We start from the raw sequence: 25,876 nt of genomic DNA, 5'->3' as shown, positions 1-25,876 counted from the left end.
GAATAAAGCGTCCGATTTACACCCAAACTAGTTGAATACAACATTTTATTCTTCGAATTAGACTCAACAAGACTTAAACTTGCTTTAAATCTCTTAAAAATGATCTAACATTTCGTATTGACAAGTGCCAAACAGTTGTCAAAACTTCCTTACACGGACAACTTTGCTAATAGGAACAAGACTATTTTTAAAATCATAATTTTCGTGAAGTCGTGAAGTACACGAAAAAAGTACGTGTTCAACCCCTAAGAAAAGTGAGTTTTCTAGCTTGGGAAAACTTGATTCACTCGCTAGAAAACCATTACTTTTATTTACTTGTTAAACAATCTACTATTATTCTTCGACACTGTCAAAATTTACGGTTTTTCTCCCGTGTAAGGACGTTTTGACAATTGTTTGGCAGATTATTTTTAACAGATTTAAAGCAAGTTTAAGGCTTGTTGAGTCTAATTCGAAGAATAAAATGTTGTATTCAACTCGTTTGAGTGTAAATCGGACGCTTTATTCCGCCTCATGGATGATAAACCACTCGTTAAACTCGTCTAAAAATCCACTCGGTGAAATATTGCGTCCGATTTACACCCAAACTCGTAGAATAAATAACTATTTTTGGAAAGTCTCTTTCAGTAAATTGCTTGAAGATCTTAAATCAAACTACATATTTTAATTGTGAATATGTTGGAAAACTTTTATTTATTCTGTACATACGTCAGACTTTTAAATAATTGTTTTAGGTCAAACTAAAAGCTTGTACCTATTACCGAATCAAAAAGTGGACATGTAGAACGCTTCCTGAAACAAAACCATTCTTGATCTTTAATGTTCCTTCCTTTCATATGCAAATAAAATCTGACATATCCCATTTAAACTAAAATGCAGATGTCTTCATTAAATAAAACCACTGAAAGCGATTCGTCCGCATACTCAACCCAGAATTTGCTGTAAGAAGCTTTAAAGGCCGCAACGTCAGTCAAATGAAAATAGTTGATAACCTTTTAACTGGCTTTTTTATGACAATGAAATTTTAACTGTTTTAGTTGGAACAATCTAATTCCAGTGCGGTAAATCGTCGATATTTCTTTGAAGGCCATAATCTGTTTTCCAGTCGGACGTTCACGGCGATATGACAGAAATCTTTAAAACACAACGAGCCCGAGATCCCTTTTCCGAATGTTGCCACACGCTCTTACCATGTCGGGATTTTCTTTGATACTCTTCGGTTTATTTTCGCTCGTGCACTACAATCTGCACCGGAGGATTACACCTTTCTGACCTAGTCATTGCCGCCTAGCGAGCTTTCGGTTAAGCAGCTTACACTCGTCGGAATTACACAATCACGTAGACGAAATAAATCACAAGACACGGCTGATTCTAATAAATATTTACATCGGGAATTTGGAGGTGAAGAATTTTATACCTTAGAGAACTGAAGTAATTAAATTCTGATGTCTGCAGAGCGCTGATCATTTGTTTATTGGAGTGACAATAAAGTCCGGTTGAGTAAATCCGGGTTTGCTTTTAATCTACATACAACAATCTAGAGACGAGTAAAATTCCAAAAGAAAATGGAATGTCACCAAAAGATGGTGTTAATGGAAACTGCACACGACGACGAGCGTTTCCTCATTATCTTCAACTATACTTATTGGATGCAGAACTATATACCTATGCGAAAATGGTGCGGATGAATGCGTCAATAAACAGCGAAATGTGAATCCATTAGGTAGAGGAAAAATAATATAACAGAAAGAACGGTAGTAATTTGGTTCCTTCTGACAATTAGTTATAATTCTCAAGGACCATAAACAGTTCAGCAAACAAAAACTTGATTAATACTAAAGTACCGTAACTATTAATCAATAGAAAAAGAACTAAATTAATCTGATAAAAGCAAAAATCATTTACAAATCATTTGTCTTTCCCCACTTGGCTATTTATTCGTGATTTAAATCACAGAAGAAACGCTATAAAAATTGTAGAAATAAAATATAAATACAAATAAAAATCCTCTCCTCCAAAGAGCATTTTCTCCCTGAAGAGCCACTAACTGACCGCCATTTCTAGAACACTTCAATTCAACAAAAGCCGTTTTACAACTTTAGATTACAACTGTGAATAGAATTCAAGTCCAGTCTTATTTATTTAATTTGGTTATCTTAATAAGATCTTCTCTTTTAAATAATTCATCTCTTTGATAAAAAAAAATCAACACCATTAAGGCGTTACAATCCTTGAATCTATTTTCACACATTAGAAAGTTAAAACCGGAAAAATTTGTATTCCTCGGAAGAATAAAAACTTTCCGAGTTCGTGAAAATAACTGTTCGGCTTTTGTGCTTTTATTGAGTAGAATAAGTAATTGATACATAAAAAGTAAACTTTATTCCAGTTAAAAAATAAAAGTTTTGCATCACATAAATAATTTAAATATCGAGAGACTGGAAAAAACAATATGAACCTCAAAGCTTTTTCAATAAGAGAACGAGTCCTTAAATCAGAGTTAAATAATGACGTATTTTGCGGCAGGCCTAAATTTAATATTTTCCGGAAACCCAAATCTTGTCTCACTCTTTGCCTGAAATCTAGCCTCTGTCCGTCCTTTTTCAGCTTTAGAGATAGAGTACTTTATTTTTTATTATTCGCATCTTGTTCGTATTCGCTGTTGACAGGAGCGGAGTAATTAAGTTTACTTCTAGACATTCTTTTTTAGCGTAAATATGCAATCTCTTCTTTGCACTTTGCACCTGACTTCATTATTGTCTTCGTTTCTAGCGTTTTACATCCTTCACAAACTAATTTTCCGCCACCACAGCATATTATTGTGATAAAAACGCTCTTAAATAAACAGTTTGAGAGGCGGCAACTCGTCACGAACATCATAAAATCACTCCTATCTTTTACAAATTTCTGCCTCGATTTGTTTCGTCAATAACCAATTAAAATTTTTTAGAACATAAATTTAAATTGTCCGTGTTTAACGTACGATTATCATGCAAAAAAGTCATAAACTTTTGGATAATAATTTATAAAAGATAATTAAAGCGATGTAATAAAATATTCTTTGTCGAATTACAATAAATTTTAGAGAAAAGCGCCCCAGTCGACAAAATGTCGACTGTTACGAATTTATGATGATAAGATGTGACGCTTGATGTATTTGGTGTGAGATAAATACACATAAATAAATCATACCATTTCATAAAAGCGAGGGTGTAAAAAGTATCTAATTTAAAACCAGAAAGCACCTCCAGCAAAATTAAAAAATCTGTAGTTTTCGACGCTTTGAAGATGTGCATTAGCTCGGTGAATGGTGGTGCTTAAGCCCCGGAATTAGATAAAAACGAAAAGTCCGATTAAACGAAGCCATACTTATAATTAAACCACATGGGTTAGTTCAAGTAATTCGCAGCCCCTATATTCAACATATTAAGAAAGTTTGGCAAAGTAGCGTTAAGCCGGCGTATATAAAAGGAAGTGCAAATGATTGGGGGAAACCAAATTGGTTCTAGAAGTTATGAGGCTATTCCTAAACCAAGATTCGCTCAAATCCAGCTTTCGCTTCAAGACGGGGCAGATATCTAACAAGTATCGATTCCGCAATTTTTGTGGCCACCGATGTCTTATTTGAAGGGCCGTGTCTTGATGACTCATTGTTATTTTACGATGCCTTCGTCAATTGTAGAGAACACCAGGTCATACTGACTCGGCGGATTTCTTCGGCCATTGATGGCGTGACAGTTTTGAAACGATCACGACGATATTAAATTTTTACGAGATTGTTTTTGCAAGGTTCGAACGATTTATATGACATGTTTCAAACACACAAACTGATTAATGCAAAAAAAGACTCAAGATCCGAATTTCCTGCTCATTTTAAAGTTTGAGACTTTTTAACAGACAAAAAAACCAAATCCCCGCAAGAAATGTTGAAATAATATGTAATTAAAAAGAAGAATCCCTTGCAAAAGTATTGGCAAGTAAAACACTAACTCAGTGTGTAGAAATTTTTTTAAAACTTAAAGTTCATTTCAAAATTTGTATTAATAATAAAACATCTTTTAAAAGATATGTAACTAGACAAATAACTCGCTTTTACAAAATTCAATTAAAAACTTGTTGTCTGGCAGAAGATAAAAACCTACATATTGCTATCAGAATATTATGTTTGTGCTTTAATGTACCCCTAAAAATAATTGTGAAAATAATCACAGAATAAAAAAGTTAGAATCGTCGCTTGAGAAAACTTGAAGTGCCCTTTTGAACGCTGTAAAGACTTGTGAATTTTTACTTTTCGCTTTTAACGCACCGTTCAAATATGTGGAAGCGCAATCGAAATATATTGGAATCTCCAGTTTCTTTAGCATGTGATTAGTGAAGCTTCAAGCATCAATATTTCGCTGTGTCGGAAATATTATGGTAACACCTGAAAGATTCGAATACATACAAATTGCGTTTTCAGTTAGATTTGAAAAAAGATATCCACGTAATAACTATTGGATGAAATTATGTTTATTTGACGATCGATATAAAACTACTTGTGTATCCAATTGCTTCTAGGTTTTATATATTTATAACTGAAAGTAATTTCTTTTATCGTTGAATCAATATAAATTCAATGTCGACCATTCCTGTATTTTGTGATATCTCGTATCAATAGGCCAAGACAGACGGTTCAGGAAATGTTTGCCTTTTCCGTTTTCAGTAAAGATGACACTTGCAATGAAAATAAACTTTGGAAGAATTTGATCACAGTTTTAATATACTTGAAGACTTGAAGCAAAACAAGAATGAATTTTTGTTCTGGATAATGAAATATGCTTCGCTTTCTTTCATATCTCGACATAAGAATGGAATTTCAGAAAAAAAATTCAGTGCCTGGAAATTCATTTCAACTAGTTTGAAGTATCAAAAATCAAAGCTTGGACTATTTAGAGGTTACGGTTCAATCAACACACTACGATACTCTGTTGACAATCTGGAAAATCCCATAAAGTACTATTATGGCACTGCTAATGGGCTGATTAGGTTAAATCACCACTCAAACGTCCACATTGTTTATTTTTGACCCATCCGGATTTATATGAAGTTGTAACACGAGTTTATTACTCGCAAATTTTATCACCCTACTATATACTAATTGAATACGAATTAGTGAAACAGCCGCATGTGGAAGCATCGTTTGGAAAGCGTCGTAAACAGTAAGATTGATCGAGATATTCTTACAGTTTCCTGCGTACTCTTTGGCGAACTCGAGCGATCTGGAAATATTCTTGAAATATTCACTTTACGACTGTACCGTGCTTTTTATTGTCGTTTTACAATATCTCACAACGTGATTTGCTATTTTTGCTATAACTCGATTTGTTGAAAAACTTAAAAAAAAGAGTTTAATTTATCTCGAGTATAAAGTCGTTTTATCACCCCTTCATGAATAGTAAATTTACATAAAGCGTAATTTATCAAAGGAATCGTCAACAGAATTCCCAACATTTATGTGAAAACTATTTTATATATAGTGAAGTTAAATTCTGTCAGTCCGCTTTATAATTATCTATTGAAGCAATAAATCTTGTCGGGTAGTGTTTTAGCTATTGTTGATGTGTTTGTTATTCGGATCCATGTCCTGTCATTTATATTAAAAGCACGGCTATGTAAGTGACAAAACGGGCTACCATTATTTTGCTTTCTTCTTTATGAGGCCATCTATTTTGTCTGCTGGAATATCCACAAGTTTTTTAGTTATTTTCTTTCGGCTCATTAATAGGGCGTCCCACAAAATCGTTCCCTTTTTATTTTGATCGTATCCGATTCAAATAATTGAACATATTACATTTCCTCAAGGTATTTGTTCGATTGGTACTCAACCTCGAACACGTTATTGAAAATTCCTCGGTTTCTTTTTTCAACCGGAATATATTTGCTAAAGGAAAAAAGACTTTTCAACACACCAAATGAAATCAAACAAAATATTTACCACCAGAAATACATAGATCGAAAGGAAAATGTAGCATTACGACTTCAATCATTTTGTGCTTAATTACAAACATCCATTTATTTCTGTTATTGTCTGCGAAAATGATGATTCCAAAGACTTGGCAAGATAAAAGTCAGCTTTTTGTCTCCAGAGTTATTTATTTCATATTTTTGAAATCATCACAACCCACCAGATTTTTTTCTCCACACTTTAGTGATCCACTTAAATATTTAAGTAGTTTAATTAGTTTGCAACGTCCCTCCGAAGAGTCTGTTCTCACTTTCCCAAAATCCTCACCTAAAGCTCGCAATGTTTTTCTTTACGTCTCCAAGCCAGTATATAACTTTCTCGTAATTATCTTTCTCGAAATCTCATACTACGTTTATCTATCAATTTTTTTTTCGGGATGTAGTTGTTACCATGTCTGTTCTCTTGTTCCTTAAGCTTGCTTTAGTGACAATTTATAACGCAATCTTTTTACATTTTTTGCGCAGTAGGCTCCCCTTCTTGTGTACCATAAGACAAATAAAATGATGTTATGTTGTCTTATATTTTACATAAAACAAGAACAAAGTGTTCATCAAGTTTTTGACGTTATATTTTAACCAATATAAAATTGTTTTAAAAGTTACAAACGCTCCTTTCATTACAAAAAAAATACAGTTAATAAAACATTATTACTATAAATTTTTAACAACGTAAAACTCATATTTCTGTATAAAAATTTTCTGCCAAATTTAATGAGACCACGATAAACCCGAATAATAATGCCTCCAGTCTCCCTACTTTTTATTAAAATTTTGTTATCACCTCATGCTGACAAAGATGTGACGAAATGTCGCAGAAAAATTTCAGTAAAAATACACCGGTACTGCTTATTTGCCTTCAGATAAGAATATGTTCAAGGCAACCCTTCCTTCCTTACTTTCTCGTATAATGTTAAAGAGTTATTTCGGTTTGAGAAAATCTTGAATTTCGTTATGTCGCTCGACAAATATTTTATCAATAGTAAATAAAATCTATCAACTCGTGAATAAAATACAATAAAGTCCAGCTATTGTTGGAGATAAGCAAGTAAAACGTTTCCAATTCCACCTGCGAATGTTGCGACAAAAAAATAAATGAGCATGTTTGCAAGTTAAATTTAGTGTACAGTTTTTCGTTAAAGTTGACGAAATTGTTGTGAAATGCCCCATGCAGACGCTTTTCTATCCGGTAAAACAACGAAAAGAGTTGGAAGTTTTCACCGAACCAAGTTCCTGATTGCGTTTGTTTTCGCCGCAAAAAACAACAACAAAAAAAGGACTGAAAGAAATCACCCAGTAGAAGTAAAAATTGTTTTCAGTTTACCCCAAAACGGATACCTTTAATTTGATTTGTTTTTACTCGAGTCGAACTCCGGTCGCTCCTATCGAGACAAATTAGTTGGAAATTTTTATAAGTGCCTTATAAACGAGTTTACTGTTGTTTTGGATAGGATTTCTACTACGACCTAATCAAAAAGTGAATCCAGTAGAAAGAAAATCAGTAGGCAACTGTATGAACAATTTTGCATCTTGGGTGTGTGCAGCGAAGAAAATTTTGTAATATTAAACAAGAAGAGAATAAATGTAGACTACCTTGAGATGTTTACTATCCGAGGAGTTTTATCTATAGATAGACGAGTTCCTATAACAGCTTCCTTAGAGAAACTATGTACATAGAGAGTGATGGGATATAAATTCAATCAAATTTGATGTATCATCCGTTCTCCTCTAATAGAATATAAGCTCCGAGATAAAGTTATAGCATTAGTGCACCTCGACGATATAACAAAAACACAATATCAAACAAACGACTCTGTACGCCTCGCAGTATTTGCTGGAAAACTTGCGATGCGGAAATCAAAGTTTATTGTTTAAATCTGTAACGATAAGAATAACATATAACCCTTGATACAGAGCGCTACCGCTACGTCAGCTGACGGCTCATTGGGGAATTTAGAATTTAAAACAGTGTCGTCGATTGAATGAAGCTATGATTTTATTTCCGGTCAGTTCACAATAACTCCTACTTTATTCGTTTGTAGCGGTACTAGCAAAACTGGATGCATTTTCGTTTCGCTTGATGGTTCATTTCAATGCTGGGATCGTCGGACACAATTTGTTTTTCCATTGGATCGGCCGTAACAAAATCACTTTGTTTGGGCTAAGAGCTATTGTGTTCGATTTAAAGGACCTGAATAAAATTTTTGCAAATCTTGTCTAGACATTAAATAAATTCTTCCAAACCAAGATATTTCGAGAAATTTTCCTGTACAAAAATCATTAAATCCCATTCCCTTTTTGATGTCATCTGTTAAAACCAAAATTATTAAAAAAATGTTTGTTTTGAAAATTGGAGACCGGAAATTACCACATATTTGTTTGTGTTCTTGTTGGCCGTGTGTAGGATATATTCGCATTTAATACCAAACAAACAGTCATCAAAATTGTATTTGTCGAGTAATCCATCAATACTCGTAGTTTTGCCCCGTGTCTCAAAAAGATTTAAAACTTGTCTGTGGATAAAATTACAACGCACTGCAAATATGGTGTTTGTGTAAGTTGACACCTCAACTTTTAACGAGTCTGTAAAACCGCAAAAAATCCCTTGTTTAGAGTTCATTCTCTTGAAACCCGTGTCGAAGTTCATCCAACGGCGTCTCCTAGTCTCCCCAATAATTAGGCGTAATTTGCATGCAAATAGCTTTGATATCGTACACAAATGCAGCATTCCAGCAAGACGTCGCATAATTTGTCTCTACAATCCGCCAAGTTGTAATGTAACCGGTGACACATCGGGGCATATATAGTGTTACTCGCACTAGATTGGGCAGTGATAATGCGATCCTCTTATCAGAATGCAATTTATCGGAAATAAATAGTAAACCCGTCAGAGGTCGTACAAGACTCGTGCCGAACGTCCTTAACAAGGATACTCAGATCATCAAAGTAACCGTTGGGTGCGTTAGAGCCATTTTAGTGCCGGCCCATAAAACGACTCAACGACTCCTTCGTCGCCGCTTGCAAAAAAATTCTTGTAAATTGGGTTTGTCAACTTTTTTTCGTGTTATGACACGGGAAGTTCCGAGTCTCAAGAGGACGATTTAAAAAATGGTGGACGATGTAACAAGGAACTGGCATCGATCGAGGAAATGATTTATACGGGTAATTTCAAGATTGTTCTCGTCGATAATTGAAAGGACAGATTATGTAATGGCAAATCTGAAATTCGGAAATCTCAGACGCATTTGAGAGAATTGATGTATTATGTAAGACGACGCTTTGTTCAGGAGACGAATAAAAAAGGTGTAAACAAGAATTCTCCCTGGACAACATTTTTATAAACAACTACATTTATCACTCTATGAAAAACCTAACAAATCTACTCGGTTGATAAAAGATGAAAGTGCCTACTGCAGTACTTACTACAGTAAAACCTCCCTTAACGGACACCTCTTGATAACGGACATTTGTTGTAGGAACGCAACTAATACATAGAAATGTAAAAAATCCTCTCTACAACGGACACTGATTAGCGGACGCGGACAACAAAATTTTCCCTGTTTACCATAAATGTCATATATAAAACCCCAGAGAGGAGTTTACTCTAAAACTGATAATAAAGTCTACACTAAAAGAGGTATGAACAAAAACACTCCGCCACTGATTCCGATCTCACGATAAGATTGTTATGATTACGAAATTTGTAAAATAAAATGGAAGGCTGACATACCCATGTAAACTACAGACTTAATGGGAGCTGTCAGTTGGTCCTCAAAAATGAACCAGTGTACAGGGTGTTGCATTTTGGATGTCCGAATAGGGAATCTCCGAAACTAAGACGTCTAGCCAAAAACGAGTAATACATTCTGGTGCTCATTTTTTGAGGAAATAATATTGGTTAAAACCCCATCCCGCTATCGTCTTTTGTTTTAGACTTATAGACAAAAATTGACATTTTAGCGAAATCTAAAAAAATTCATATCTTCGTTATTATAGAAGACACAGATTTGAAATAAAGACATTATTCAGGCACTTTTTTACGTAGAATTTTTTTCCAGTTGTTTGTTTAGCCATAATAAAATGAACTTGTATTTTTTTAAATGGGAATCATAGATGGCTATGCCATTTTTAAAAAGCTTGTTTTTTTCTTATCTAAAAAATATATATTTATATCAAATTATTATAATACATTTTTAGCAAAAAATGATCTTTGATTTTTCTTTGCAGTTGGCCATGAAAAAATGTTGCATTTTCAACTAAAAGGATTTAAACTATATTATTCAACCAGTGTCACTAATGACACTAATTACTAAGTAATGAAGAAAATGCAAAATAAATTGTAAATCAACTTATTGGCGACTAATAACATTTCTTTGTTTTTAAACAAGCTAACATTATCATTGTAACTTCTAGTGATACACAGAGTGTTGTAAAAAAAGCCTCTTTAATTCTTCAATAAAATATATTTTATTTGACACAAAAATGACGATATGGCTATTCAAATACCCAAATTCCGTCTATGTGGAACGTTATCCTACCTCCATTAGATCATCAAAAAAATGTTTCTTCTAATTGTGTTAACTGTTGACACATTTGTTTTTCTTATATTTGGATTTATTAAAAATATGTAACAATTTTGTTCTGAGGCGCTCGCATATTTGTTAAATACATCATCCGTATCGTATTTTTTAAATTTTTATAATTTTATCTATTTTTTCATCAATTTTACAGTTCACAAAACTCTTATTGATTATTATTTACACACTTGGAGTAAAATAGTTTTTCCATGGCCAACTATTATCAAACAAAATATGTATTTCACTTTTTAAGTATAATTATAAAAAATATTCTGTTACAAATTTATATTTTCTAGATCAGAAAAAAATAATCTTTTCAAAATTGCCATAGCCGCCTATGATTTCTATTTAAAAAAATACAAGTTTATTTTATTATGGCTAAACCAATAATAATTTAATAATGTAGTTAACAAATTTTTTCAAGTTAAAACTACATTATTAAATTCCTCGTAAAAAAGTGCCTGTATAATGTCTTTATTTCATATTCGTATCTTCTATAATAACGAAGATATGAATTTTTTTAGATTTCGCCAAAACGTCAACTTTTGTCTGTAAGTGGAAAACAAAAGACGATAGCGGGATGGGGTTTTACCCAATATTATTTTCTCAAAAAATGAGCCCCAGAATGTATCACTCATTTTTGGCAAAACCTTTTAGTTTCGGAGATTCCCTATTCGGACATCCAAAATGCAGCACCCTGTACAGTTAAATGTTTTTGTTGTATTACCACCTACTTTAGTAATAAGTAATATAAATGAATAAAACATAAGTAATAGTACAAATTTATATTAATGCCTGAATATTATTACTTTCGAAAACGTTTTTCTAAATGGAGTCCCAATAATCGACTGATTATACTGTTTTATCACTAAATGTAAAAAAATGTAAATGTAAACTGTTTTATAAGTGAACTTTTATATAAGATTCAATGACTAAATTAATGAGTTGCAGAATAGATAGTACAAAATGACTCCAAAAAAACTTGTTATTAGTTAAAGTAACGAACTCCAAAAACATAATAAAAAGAGGCAGGACTGGATTGCGGCGATGGTCAAATTATTAATCCTTGACCAGAAGGGTCTCAAAAAAGGTGACGACCGGATTGCGGCCCTGAATTACAGGTAGCAGGATTATCTTATAACTTCTCCCGCTCCGTCTTAGATGGTTGTATACATTAATCCCGAGAGTAATCTTAATAAAGTTTAGATAAAATAAGTTTAATTTTGCTATTAACAAATATTTTATTTTCTTAAACTATACGTACAAAGTGATCCACTATTTTTTAAAGCTTTCCATTGGAGTACGCTTTTGATTAACAATAATTCACCAATCTTGAGAAATTGTACGTCAAGTATTTGTCAAGCAAAACCGTATCCAGTTGCAGTGTTTCAAGTTATTACCAAAAATACTTTCAAATCTGGTACCAACAGACTGAGCCTTTCTGGATCACTTTGTATATGTATGCAAAAATCTTGTACAATCATTCTTTAAATAATGATGTATGGAACTGTCAACCCCCATTGATTTAATCAGATAAGACATTTCGGTGTTGCGGCCGCAGTCCGGTCTTTATTTTTTCAGGTATAATTTTGAGTTCGCCGCAGTCCGGTCATGAATTTCAAGGGCTGATATAACCGTAGCCGAAATCCGGACACACCGATAAAAAGACCGTTTTGTCTATACAAACAAAAATTAATGTTTTTTCACTTTTTTTATTAATTTTGCACATCTCCTATTAAGGGGACACCTCTTCACAACGGACAATTAAAGGTTCCCATCGGTATTCGTTGTTGAGAGATTTTACTGTACCAGTATTATTAGTCATTATTATATTACACGAAAATTAGTGAGACCTAAGGGATCTAACTCCCCGTTGAGTCATTATGCATATCTCATACTTGGAACGATTTATTCATATTAATGAGCAAGACTCCTAACAAAGTTAAGTAGATACTCTACCCATATTCAAGATTTTTCTATCCGAGTTTAAATCCCATGTTTTAACTAATCCAGCCTTAGCAACTATTTCGTTTGTATTCAAAACATAACTTACTGTTTATTCGCACAATAAACCTGTTCTCAATCATAGTTTGAAACAAAACGTACATAAAGCGATTTAATTCAAAATGCGATTACATGCCTGACATATTGCCTGAGTGTAATCAAACATTCTCTGAGTAAAACCAGTGAAAAGTGAAAATTGCAATTATATTCTGTCATTGTTACCATACGATGCCTACAGGCTGTAATTTCATCTATTTATGTCTATTACCAGATGTATCAATATCACACTGATGTGATTAGTTATTATAGTTATGAGCAAACGTATGAGGTTAAACAAGAAAAGATCAGCCACAACTAGCGTTGAGCATGCACAAAATGGAAAACATCGCAAACAAGTCCTCAAAAGATCGAGTCTAGTCTTTGACACAGTATTCAATTAAGTAATTTAAATGAATTATACTCTGATTAATCAATTAATACACTAATTAATTAGTGAAAAACAAAATTTTCAATAAATCTAAAGAGGCAAAATAAATTATGTTTGAGTGCTGAATTGTTTGGGTGAACTTGTCATCGCTTCTTCTATAGTACCACCAATTGCTACTGATTGCTGGTGTTACTCCATGCTCCATTAAAAAAATCAAACAACCTGTGTAACATGACATTGTTGAATAAAACTATACGCATCGTTGAAAACTCTGAAAAACAAATAAACAAAACCAAAATTTTGAGTTGGGAAAACATGTAACCAAAACAAACAAAATACGATTCAGAATTACGATTTGCAAACACTACACAAAAAATTGTGTTAACAGATGTAGATACAAGAGCTGGTAGTGCTAGCACATTGACATACTTGTCCAAAAATGTAAAATTGGCAAAATTATCTTATTATATATCTAAACATTTTGTTTGAAGAGAAAAATTTAATAAATGTGAAATTATATTCATATGGCTAAAGTTTTGAGAATTATAAATATAAACTAGCTAATCAGGCCGATAAGGGTTGGTGGTAAGTTAAAACTAAAATCGCCTCGTGTTTATATTAAATACATTTTGTTTATCAGAGGAATTTGGTGGATTAATTAGTGGTAAACCCTTCTGGAACATTTCAGAAAAAATCCGTGAGGAATGTGCAATTAGACGGTAGTCATTAATTTTGATTTGCCCCACGAAGCGAGAGGAGTAAATTCATTAACTCTGGGCAGGTGCATTTAATTGCAGAAAAAAGTACCCACAGTATGTCAGCATAATGAGTATATATCATTAGTAAGTAAGGGAGGTTTCAATAGTAGCTGATTGATGGGGCAGGATCTTGAATATTACTCTGGAAGCATTAGAGGAGAAGAAGAATGAGAGTTAAAGTACAGCGATGACAGCATTCTCGTTACTCCACATTACGCAGCAGCAGACTTGTTTGGAAAAGTAATAGGCGGTATCATCTCGGAATTAAAAATAATAAAGAGAAAGCTTTCTTTTATGTGTTGAAAGCTCCGCTAAAAACTTTATCTCCTCGAAAACATCGCGATCTGTCCTTTATCTCAAAACTAATAAAAAATTTGATTAAAATTATCTAATGGAACGTAAAACATATTTCGAGTGAAGGGAATTTATTAAGGGTAATGAAGTAAATGCTTTTATATACCAGAACCAGGGCCGAGGATTTTAATTTGTCTATTACACTGTGGAGCACAATCTATTTTTATTTCGTTGTAGGTATCTCGTAAATAATAAAACTGGCAAACAAACACATCCAACTATTAAACTTTTATCCTCTTTTTCTAATCTCAGTCTCGCCCCAAATTCCCGAATGCGTTTAGTGCCAAATCGATTAATTAATTATTTATTACCTACCTACTTTTTGATTCGATTAGGCGAGTGCAAATATAAAAAGGGTTCTTTCATTATGTAAAAGGATACTCACCCAAATAAGAGAATTCGATTATTTTGACACGAAATTAAATCTCAGCCCCATATTAATTATAATAATTGAACATTAATTAATTAATTATTTGAGGAAAAACGACATTTCATTAAAAATGAGACAACAATTTACCAAATTTAGCTGAATTCCACAAAAGCACACAAACCGTCATGACGATATTTTTATCAATACGTAACACAAAGCCTGTCAAATACACAACGATACTTGCAATATTTCGTTGCGATAATAATAATAATTTTTGTAGTCAAAATCCGCCGTACAATCTAAGCTCAAAGAATCAACCTTTGGCACTCTTGCATATGAAAATGGTTTTGTCATAATCAGTGTTCCCGCGCGCTATTTCTTTGTACACTTTAAAGATGATGACAGGGCATCAATTGTACTGCTAACGTTACGGATAGCAACAAAGGGAGTATCAAGAAGAACCCCTCTAGACTCTTATTATACACCATGATCAAGGGTAGCCACGCAGCACGTGTTTTGTTATTACCACCCACGTCCCGAATATAATTCCGTTCCACCCCAAGCTTTATATAATAAAATGAGTGCGAATGTGTCCCAAGGCGAAGGGGATTGAGACGGAATTTATCATTGTTGTGGCAACACCAGGTAAAGATCGTCAAAATACTTACACAGTAAACAATAATTCGTTGCGTTAAGGAGATTAAAGGTTTTCTGATGTAAACTAAATTGTTTTAAATACGAATTTATGGACGGTTTGTTATGGAACCAGTCAACAGGATAATAATACCTATTTGTAAAATATAAATTAAGATAATTTATATTTTTTAATGAAAGGTTGAAAATCGGGTTGAAACAGATCCAATTGTGGAACGGCAGTTTATTTTGTTCTAGGTACAATCAAACATTGTAGAACAAGAATAAAACGCAAAATTCGACTTTTAGTATTTCATACCCAGCCTAGAGCAAATTCAAGTTGATTTAATCCACTTCTAAAAGACTTCCGATCTCAGATTTATTTTAGATTAAAAAGCAAGTTACGAATTATACTTGCTGATCCAAGAAAGCTATCAAACGTCTGTCATCGACTTTTTAAATTTAATTCGAATAGTTTGAAATAAGCTAAAAACGATAGTTTATTCTCAAAGATCTTTGAATACAAAGCAAGATGTTTACTTTCTCATAAAACCAAATTAAATCTCATGTTTTAATGTCATTTAAAAACCAAACAAGTTACCGACCTGCTTAAAAAAGCAAAAGGAAAAAATATGTATGCTTTAAAAGGTGAAAATTGCAGTAATATATTCTCTATTCTAAAGGCCCCTCCGCCCCTACACACGGACGTTGATGTCTTAAGATGTCTTAAAACATATTGTGTGCAAGATGATGTATGCATGTACGTATTTACGTGTCTTAAGACAACATCGTCAGTATGTAGAAGCTTTGAAGAAATTGAAAAAAATACAATTTTTAATGACAAAGTTCAATTTATATTATTATTCAATACAGATTCAATACAAAACAAATTCAAAAATGAATGTTTCCATACTTACATATACATAATTCCCTTAATGGTATCATTTCTCAATGTCATAATTGTTAATTTGCACATAATTCACACTGCCAATAAAAAAAATTGGCCATGGAAAGCCACTTTCCATAATTGTCAGGTATACAATGAATAATGTAAAAAGCAGCATTTTGCAAAACGCGGTAACAATAATAACGCAATTAAAGGGCGTCTGTGTAATTAGCGTGCTTCTTAACACAGAAATAATCCTTTGCAAATTACAATCTGTTAGTTATCACTTATCAAGTCTCTGCCTTAGCGCTAATCAAAGTGCAATTTAGACAGCCACCACACACTCGACACTGCATGAAAAAAAAACTGCAATTTATATTCTTCAAATCTGCAGCAGAACGGCAGCTTCCTCAATCAACCGTGAAACAATAGACCATAATAATTTATAACGTGCTGTATATTCAGCTGCAGCGGTCGATGCATAATTAAGACGACCTATGCCTTAATGCAATCTTCCCGCAAGCACTCGAGAGAATTTCACACGTACCAGTTACACATATTTTACCTGAAAACACTTTCAATTAGAGTCACCAAGAATTTCCAGTATAAAGCAGAGCAGGTTACGGGCTGGTATTGCATTTGGTCACGTCCAGTTTGAATGACCCAAAGAGGACAAACTGCAAAACGAACTAAAACTATTGATATTCCAAATGGTGAATGAAAGACTCATCCGAGATACAATGGGCCCAAGCACCTTCGAGTTTTGACACTAAAGAAAAACAGCTTTTTATAGACGTTGCAGGTGCAGGTTTTGTGCGGACAAAGCCGGAATTTCAAAGATGTCGCCAAGAACTGAAATATTCAAAGGAAGAGTTGTAGGGAATACGAGAGCAAATATACAATGCCGGTTTTAATTAAATTATCCCAAAACAAGTCGACGGAAGAACCACTGCATTGTGCTATTGTGCATCATTTTAGAGAGGATTGATTCCAAAGTTCCAAAGTTTGAGATAACTTTAGCCAAACAATTATAACCAATAATGAGCTGGAAGGGTAGGAGGTGAAATTAACAAAACTTTTTGCCGAACATCACAAAATTACCAAATCAAAAAAATATTTAAATCCAAATAAAGCAACCTAAGTGGAAAAAGAAATCTCAAAATCTTGGTAAAACAACTTACCTATATAAAATGATAAAGTCCAAACATTAGAAAAAAATTTAATTTGTTTTTCCCAAATTTTGCCTAAAAAAATTGCTATTTATGTATCAAGTCCAAACATTAGAAAAAAATAAAATTTGTTTTTCCCAAATTTTGCCTAAAAAAATATCTATTTATGTATCAAGTACGCAAAATAAGGTTTTAGGGTACGAATCGTAATTGATGACGAGGCGACGTAGGAGCCGAGTCTTTACGAGAGGATTCACCTAAAACCTTTTGCGTACGTGGTGCATACAAGTTTTTTTTGTTAAAGCTCACAAAACACGAATTCACACCTATTTTTAATTAAAAAAAATTCGTCACCATAATAACCAATTTAATTTTTTAGTCAGTAAAAACTGTTTTTGGGTTAAAATGGTTATTTTGCGTACTATTTTATTGAGTCCGGAAAAGACTCATTTTGGGGACTCAAATTTTTTTTTTTTTTGGAAGCGTATACAAAAAATATATTTTTTTGAATCTGAAGACAGTAAGAAGCCAAAGACTTTTTTTATGAATGATAAATTAATTTTTTTTTTCTTTAAATACAAAATTATAAAAAATCAAAAAGCAAAAAATATAGTTATTAAAATATAGAAAAATTCAACACAAAGACCTTCTAGTTGCAATATGTTTGCAACAATATTAATTAGTGTTCAAAACTTTCATTTGTGTAAATAACTGAAAGCTAGAAAAAAGTTTAAGTTTCGTTATCACAACCGACCAAAAATTAAAATTTTGCACTTTACAACTTTGCAATTTAACTTATCCTTTGGTCCACTTTCCGTGGTATCGATCGTTGTGTAAGGCCGCACTCTTGGTTCTGAGATTCTGTTTTTCTCGGTTTGATTGACAACATCGAATATATTCCGTCACGGCTCAGGAAATTCGAATATCACATTTCATTTTGATTAATCCAGTTTTTTGTTTTGCGCCATAAATATGTATTTAGTCATGTCTAGCAGCGCAGTAAATAATCAGTCCTTAAAGCGCAAATAGCAGAAGTTAATAACTTTCAGGTAATAAATCATACATAAAACCGAGCACACTGTTTACCCCCGCACTTAATTTTCTCGACGAAGCAATAATTGCAGACTTTACTGGAAGAATTCCCTTCGTAGTTTGGACATTAGCCTGTGTAATTCAGCGTGGTAACATTTAGTTAAGCAGCATCTAGTGCACTCGCCGGGGAATTAAAACACTTTAGAGACACGCGGACGCAGGATAAGTCCGGAGACATAGCGCAGTAATAAAGGCTTAATGTGTTGTGGTAGCACTGGCGCAGTGCGGGCGGGTAAAGAATGGCCTCTTCTATTACCTTCCGCCCCTGAAACGGCAACGACTCACTGACCAGCTGAATTATTATCCCTCGCTAAGGACAATTGAAAAAAAGGACGACGAAGCGTTGTGAAAAGTGAAAAATATATATTTCAGTTTAAAACGGCGACGGTGCTCTAATTATTATCACTTTGTCGAACGGAAACGGCAAGTGGATGCGATTTTCAAAAGGAAAAGTGGGGAGTAATTTACGTCCGGCCTTAATTAAACTTCATTTCGGGAATGGTGCTTGCAATATGCACAACCTTATTCCTAACTTTTCCGTTTACATTACCGAAACTGCTACTGTGGAATTTATTAATTCGGTGTCAACAAAATTCAACAGAATTGGTTGATTATTGAATGATTGATTAAGTTAACTAAGTGGGGAGTGAGATACTAAAATCTTATTCTGAACGTTTTTTCATGTTTTGTAATATTAAAGTTTCTAACATCCTGCCAGGACATCTAAACAAGTTTTATGCTCTTGTCAGTCTTTTCCTAGAGCAAATGAAACGTCAGAAAATACATAGAGATGGAACGATAAAAACAAATATGTATACGCTCTAATCAGTTTTTAGATAGTATTTATAAAAAATAATACAGTGATGGACAGTGAATTTCGTCCACCCAATTTCTGTGAATTCACAAAAATTCAATGTAGTCTGTGCTTTATTGTCATGATAACTGACATTCAAATACGTATTGTCAAATTTAATCAAATTCGAACACGTCAGCAGTAAGTACGTTTAATAAAATAAAAATTATCTCTCTGGTACAAGAAGGTATGTCTTAAAGACGTGTCTCTATACTTTTGGGCATACCAAGGACCACCATTTCAAAGGACAAAGGTAAAAAGTAGCAAGAAGGATCGAGCATTTTTGTCAACATGACAAACGTTAATCAAAATTCTGAAACAAGGTTAGGAAAACCTAAAGACTAATTTACACTTTTAATTTGTCAGGGAAATTGGGTGGCCGAAATTCACTGTCCATCACTGTACGACTATGAAGGTATGGTTAAAATTATTTATATACTTATGTATCAATTTTCATTTTCAACATCCTGCATATAATTAATTTCGAAATCTTGCATTTTGACCCTATTTATTTTTGTTGGAAAAACAATTTTTTGCTGCAGCCTAGTAAAAAAGAAAACGAAGAAGCTGTATCCTGTATCGTAACTTGTTTATGTCATTACTTGTGATGGCTTTTATTGGCAAAATTTTAGTACCTGCACCGAATAATATGAAAAAACATATCGAGAGATCAAGATAATTTGTAATTGAGTCATTCTTGGATGAGAAAACGCATGTCTGTGATACGTCAAACAAACTGACAAGTCGAAAGGGAAAATGACATGATCAAAACATTATTCTCTGGAGCGCAAGTTCTGAAACACCCTGTATTGGTATTTTTGGGATTAACTGATTGATTTTTGTATATGTGAGTTATTGTAAATCTTTGGGTGCTTTTCAAAATACAAATTGGTTATTTTTTAGATCTACATTAATTTATCTTTACTAAAGTACTTGAGATTATGCGTTTGGTAAATAATGAGAAAAACAATGGTTTGTTGAAAAAAATTAAATAAACACTGATTACCTAAATAATGAGAAATAGGGGGTTTTTCCAGAAAACAATAACAGGCATAAATATGTAGATAATTGGTAAAACTGGAAATCGATTTAGGGTAAAATTAAACTTTTACATATCTATTACTTACTCTATTAGAATACAATGCCTACTGGTGATTTAATTATTGCACATAAATAACAAATATATATGTACAAGTGTTTACTTTGAACTAGATTGAGAAATTTTTTATGTATTACTGACAGCTTACTTATACTTAATCTGCAAAACGTTTTTTAACTTTTTACATAACAATTGAAATCATACAAATAAGTGGTAATATCAAATTTATGCCTATGTATAGGTCATCAGAAAACGTCTGACCAAGTCATAAACACAGTCCCAGCAAGTTGGTAAAGTCCTTTACATGTTAAAATATTTTAAAAATTATACAGAAAAATTATTCACCATATTATGTTACTTGGCATTTTTGGATGTAGCTTTTCATTACCTACAATGTTTTTAAGATATAGTATATTAAGCATCAAGAACGGTAAGGACATTTTACCGATCGTTTGTTTGAAGGTGTGAAGCGACGACTCGGTAAATCCTTAACGTTCGTGATGTTTATGACGTTTTGTGCACAATTGGTTTTTGTTAGTTTTTTTTAATAAAATATCTAAAAAATGTTCTAGAACACCAAAGTATTTTGGCGTTCTAGAACATTTTTGAATGCTTACCGACTTAGTAACAATAAACAAAATACTTACCGACAAGTTTGGGATATCAACGTGTAAATACAACTTACTGTCTAGGAAACAGGCGTAGTAAACAATCAAATAAAGTCTAATCGCGCAAAAAAGTTTTATTAGTCGATTTTTCTATGTCTACCCAAGTGTAAAGAAGGCGTTTTAAAAAAAATACAACTCTCTAGGATTTTTTACCACCAATCGCCCTATTTTTTAATTTGACTGGGCTAAAAGTTCGAACAGAGATTGTGATGTCGGACCAGGTAGGCTGAAACATTTTGGCCACAGTTCACAAAACGGACCGCAATTCACCGAATAGACTTTACCAACTCACGGGGACACCCTGTATAATTAGTGCCCTATATTTATATACCATGACGACAGTCTTGAGCTGCAATTTTATAACACTTTACGAAAACGAAAATTTCACACCAAAGTCCAGTCGCTACTCGTACAATAACGGTAAAAGTTTGCTAAGATGTATTTAATTAGCACCTGAGTTCTGGAGCCAATTTTTGCCGTTTTGGTGCTGCTATTAGTCCGAATCCCTCGAAATTCAATAGCAAGGGTAATGAGATGGGAATAGGATTTCCCTCGAATGTCAAAGGTGTGGTGGGTCGAATCTAATTGATCCCAAGCAGAGGAATCTCGAGAAAAACAGGTAGCTGGCATTGGAGACAGGTGGCTGTTTGAATGCCTTCCATAATGAATGAGGAGAGTTATTATGAATAGAAAACGAGCGATCGATAATGCAAGACGGGAAAAAAATTGCATAGCTTGATTACAAAGCGACAGATTATTATTAATACAACGGCGAAAGAATTCAATTAATATTCAGTTATTGCAAACTAGGCGCCACTGGTTATCACAATGCGGATTATTGTTTTGAAATCATGCTATTACGCGCACTGTCTTGCATTAATATCCATAAGAAAAGTATAAATGAGACGATAGAAATAATAAATAACGAGTCACGCTTCACAAGACCGGTAACTGTTTAGATGAAAGATTAGATGACAAACGTGATAATAAATTTTTTGAACCAGGTCTAAATCAGGTTTTTATTTAACAATTTTAAACAAATTTTTGCAATAAATACACAAATAGTAAAGATATCTAAAATTCCGTCAAAGATTTTCTTTGAACCCAAAGAGTTACTGGAAATTAGAGACCGACACACGAAAATCAAGTTAAATGTTTCGAATAAATACCGCAGAGAGCATTAAAAACCTAATAAAATTCCAATTTGTTTCGATTAATTAACTTTAAMCTCTCAACCCCTTACAGAAAACAAAATTTAAAAAAATTATCTGGAGTTTGTAAGTTCATGAAAAGCGATTTAATTAAATGTTATTAGTCGATAAGATCGTAAAGGTGAATAAAATAAAACGATTATTATTATTGCCGTATTTATTGTGTTACTTTATGACAGGAAAATACTTTACTTAGTAGGAATATCACTTGTGTTTATTAGAAGCTGTCACACTAGCTATAAATTGTAAAGCTACAGGTTTTAGTGATATAATAGAGAATATAACTAGATACGCCTGTCAATTTAGACCAGCTAATAATGTAACTTTGTAAGGATCAATACCTTAATAGGTAGGTATAACTGGCACGAATCGTAGAAATCATTGATTTAATCACTCGTGTCAATAAATATTCCCACAACCATAAAATTCACTGAATACTAAAAACCCGATGTTGTTCTCCAAACATTCCAAAAAAATTTTATGTATTTTATGGCTTTTGAAAATTGAAGCTTTCACGTAAAATCTTGACAAAAATTTCCAGGCTGTAAGGGTGGATGGAGGTGCGTCACTTATGTATGTACCATGTCATTTTGATTCCCTCTAGAAACCACCGAAACGGTTTTGAGTGATTCTCAATATCTTTTTCAGTTGAGAGATATTGCCGATTGCAAGTTTTAAAATTGACACAGTGTATAGTATTGAAGATACAAAAGGGTGTTATTTATGTATAGGTAAAGCACATTCACAGTGGTGTAGGTGGGATGTGGTTGCATTCTATCAGCTGTTCATTCACGTAAAGTAAAAACAGACTATTTCCTTCAACTACTTACTCCTGACATAATAGATGGGGAGAAACAAAAGGGTTGATGTCCTAGCAGAGGTTGCAGCTGCAATGGCTAACAGACGAATATGGAAATGACAGGAAAATAAAATGTAGTATTGTCGATATTAAATTACATTAGTAACATATAATAATAATATTTTTGTTTATTAAAATATGTAATCATAAATAAACATGTGTAGGTTAATTTTAAACAAGTACATAAAATTTACTAAATCAAATGTCTATTTTTGGGTTTATAGTAACGTAAAAACGGAATATACAAGTGTGTAAGAACTCGCGCACCAGAGAAAAATTTCAAGTAAGATAAGTGACCAGGAACATGAAAAAAATGTGTAAAAAATTCTGTTAAAAATTCTTGATATTTAACATTTTTTTTATCTTTATTTAATGATGGTGATGATCCTGTGTATGTTTTTTTAATAATTATTTAGTAAAGATACAAAGATGTGGCAGTAAAAGCCACAAATAACATTAAACAGAGTTACAATTTAGGATATAGCTTGTTCCCTCTTCTAATAGCCTGTAGCAAAAAAACTTGGAAAATTATTTGTCCAACAGAAATAAAGGGTCAAAGTGCAAAATTTAAACTCTCATAACTTCGAAAATTGTATAGATAGAATTTTTTAACATTTTTCCATATTCCTGGTATCTTACCTTACCTCTCTGGGGCGTGAGTTCTGGCGCACCTATAGTTTGTATGGATGTAATTTATTTCTAGGTAATAATGTAAGTAAATTTTTTACATTAACATAAATGTATACACGTACCTATAAAAAAATTAGAAATCCACGACATTTCTTTACAATTTGTGAAAACAAAATAAAAAAAGATATTTATAAAATTATATACATTTTCCCAATAGGTATGTCTCATGCGTTGCGTTTAAATTTGTGTTAAAAACACAGAACTCTCATATTTTCGCTTCTGCTTCTTCATATGTATAAGAAGTAAGCTTTTATTTTTTTTCTTTTCATACATTGTTTTCAGTGAAAATTAAATTTTAAAAAGAATAAACATGTACTAAAACCATTTATTTAATTATCTTGTCTTACAATAATGTATTTTCAATAAGAAATAATAACGTACTTCTTGCCTATACCTACAAATTTATGAACCTGATAATTATTTTTTAAAATAGATGCATAATAAATACAACTACATGTAAAACATAATCAAAGATAGTTTCACTTAATAAAAATTTGTGATAATTGAAACACAAAAAAATCTATAAATTATAAATTTTAGTCTCATAAATTATCAAAACCTTAAAACTTTTAGTATTTCAGTGTTATATCAAGACCTAATTAAATATTCCCTTTTACTATTTTAAAAACGTTTGTTTAATATTAAATTAAAATATAAAAAGTTTAATAAAATTTATAATGTTCGTTTGCATTTGAACCGAAGGGTCTATGTAAATACCAAATAGAAATATAATATGAAGTATGAAGTTTACTCTACTCAAATGGTAAAAATCCATGTGCTTTGAGAATTAATAAATACTAAACCTTCTTCAATGAAGTAAAATTAAAATCTCCGTCAAAGAATATCTAGACAGTGTCTTTGACAGAACTTTGTTCTCTACAAACCTTCTTTCTAAAAAAGTTACACTATTCGTACCTAACTATATTGATTTTCTAAATAAATTATTTGTGTGCCTTAAGTACTTAAGAGAATAATTTTCTAAATCACATATTAGCAAAGTTTTTCTTGTAAATTGCTCTAATATTAAAATTGAAAATGAGGGTGACATATCTGTTATTAATTAATATTACACATAAGCTATCCGGACACGTCATCATTTCCCTTAATCCCATTCAACCCATAAATTAAAAATTTATCAATCTATTAAGTCGTAAATAGACCATAATCAACCAATAATTAAATGGTACAAAATTATCTAATCACAATACAACAACTTACAAAATCATAGAGTGCAGTACGTTTCAACTGAGCCATAATGTCTTGTCTACTTTTTTATCCACCATTTAAAAACTTAATCTAAACAGATTACCACTGAAATGTTTAGCCGTGTGTAATTTTTGACAAGTGATAAATAGGTCACGATAACACAATTAAAGTTTAAATTATGTTTCCTCTTGACAGGAAATAAAAAATTAAGTATTACTTTTAACACTAGATTAAAACCGGCAAAATTTAGAATCCCACGCTCCCTCACGACGTGAGATGCATCTCATTGAGTAAATTCAAGGTATCGGGAGGAAGATACGGGGCCGGTTTCTTTTTTTCCAATTACAGACATACGTTTATGGGAAAAATCTATTCCGTTGATTGACAGAAAAATAAATTCCTACCGGGTTCTTCAACGAATTTAGCTCCAATCCCCTGGTAGCAAACCACGCACATCCAAATCACTTTCCACACATGGTTCATAAAGTAAACATTTTGAATCACCAAAGCCATAGTCACTTGCACCTGTACCATTCACCACCCCCGGCGCTGTCTCTTTTAGTAGTATATAGCAAACCACGAAACCGGCAGATCGCAGCTCTTTGAAAAGGATTGCCTCCAATGCTACCAACACAGCGGACGAATCGCCACTGCTGGCGCTAAGATCTAAGCGTGCGCCCGGCCAATAGCTGCTATTCCGATCGGTGCCGAACGCCTACGAGCCTTTAAGGGCTTTGTTGTTGTATCAAGGGCTTTAAATGCTTTAATTCTTAATCAGACCGATGAGATATTTCCTCACTTCTAAATACTCACGAAAAATGGCAGAACGAGGTCGAAGTTGTGGCGAGACTTGGAGCTTTCCCAAATCACGATACCTATCTAACTGCGTTCGAGCTTTTTCCTACTTACATTATGGACATTCAGTCATTTTTATGAGAGATACGGAGGCTATGAAGATAACATCGGGCTGTATCGAGTTCGTTGGGTGTTTACAGATAACAACTGATCGACCATGAAAAA

The 25,876-nt window shown here is 32.9% G+C and overlaps 1 protein-coding gene across 3 annotated transcripts in view; it reads right to left on the bottom strand.

The window, feature by feature from the left end:
• Positions 1-25,498, bottom strand: part of LOC123010971 (hemicentin-2-like) — a 148,966-nt gene extending 123,468 nt beyond the window's left edge. For all 3 annotated transcript variants that reach the window (XM_044408200.1, XM_044408201.1, XM_044408202.1), the window contains exon 1: positions 25,261-25,498. In XM_044408200.1, coding sequence (XP_044264135.1) covers positions 25,261-25,390 — 130 coding nt within the window. In that variant the 5' untranslated portion in view covers positions 25,391-25,498. The remainder of the gene's footprint in view (positions 1-25,260) is intronic.
• Positions 25,499-25,876: the final 378 nt, after the last annotated feature.

This window comes from Tribolium madens, unplaced genomic scaffold (genome assembly GCF_015345945.1).
Source record: "Tribolium madens isolate multiple individuals breed KSU strain unplaced genomic scaffold, Tmad_KSU_1.1 Scaffold_91;HRSCAF=231;Tcas5.2_LG7, whole genome shotgun sequence".
Classification (NCBI taxonomy): domain Eukaryota; kingdom Metazoa; phylum Arthropoda; class Insecta; order Coleoptera; family Tenebrionidae; genus Tribolium; species Tribolium madens.
This window is presented reverse-complemented; position numbering and strand designations above follow the sequence as displayed.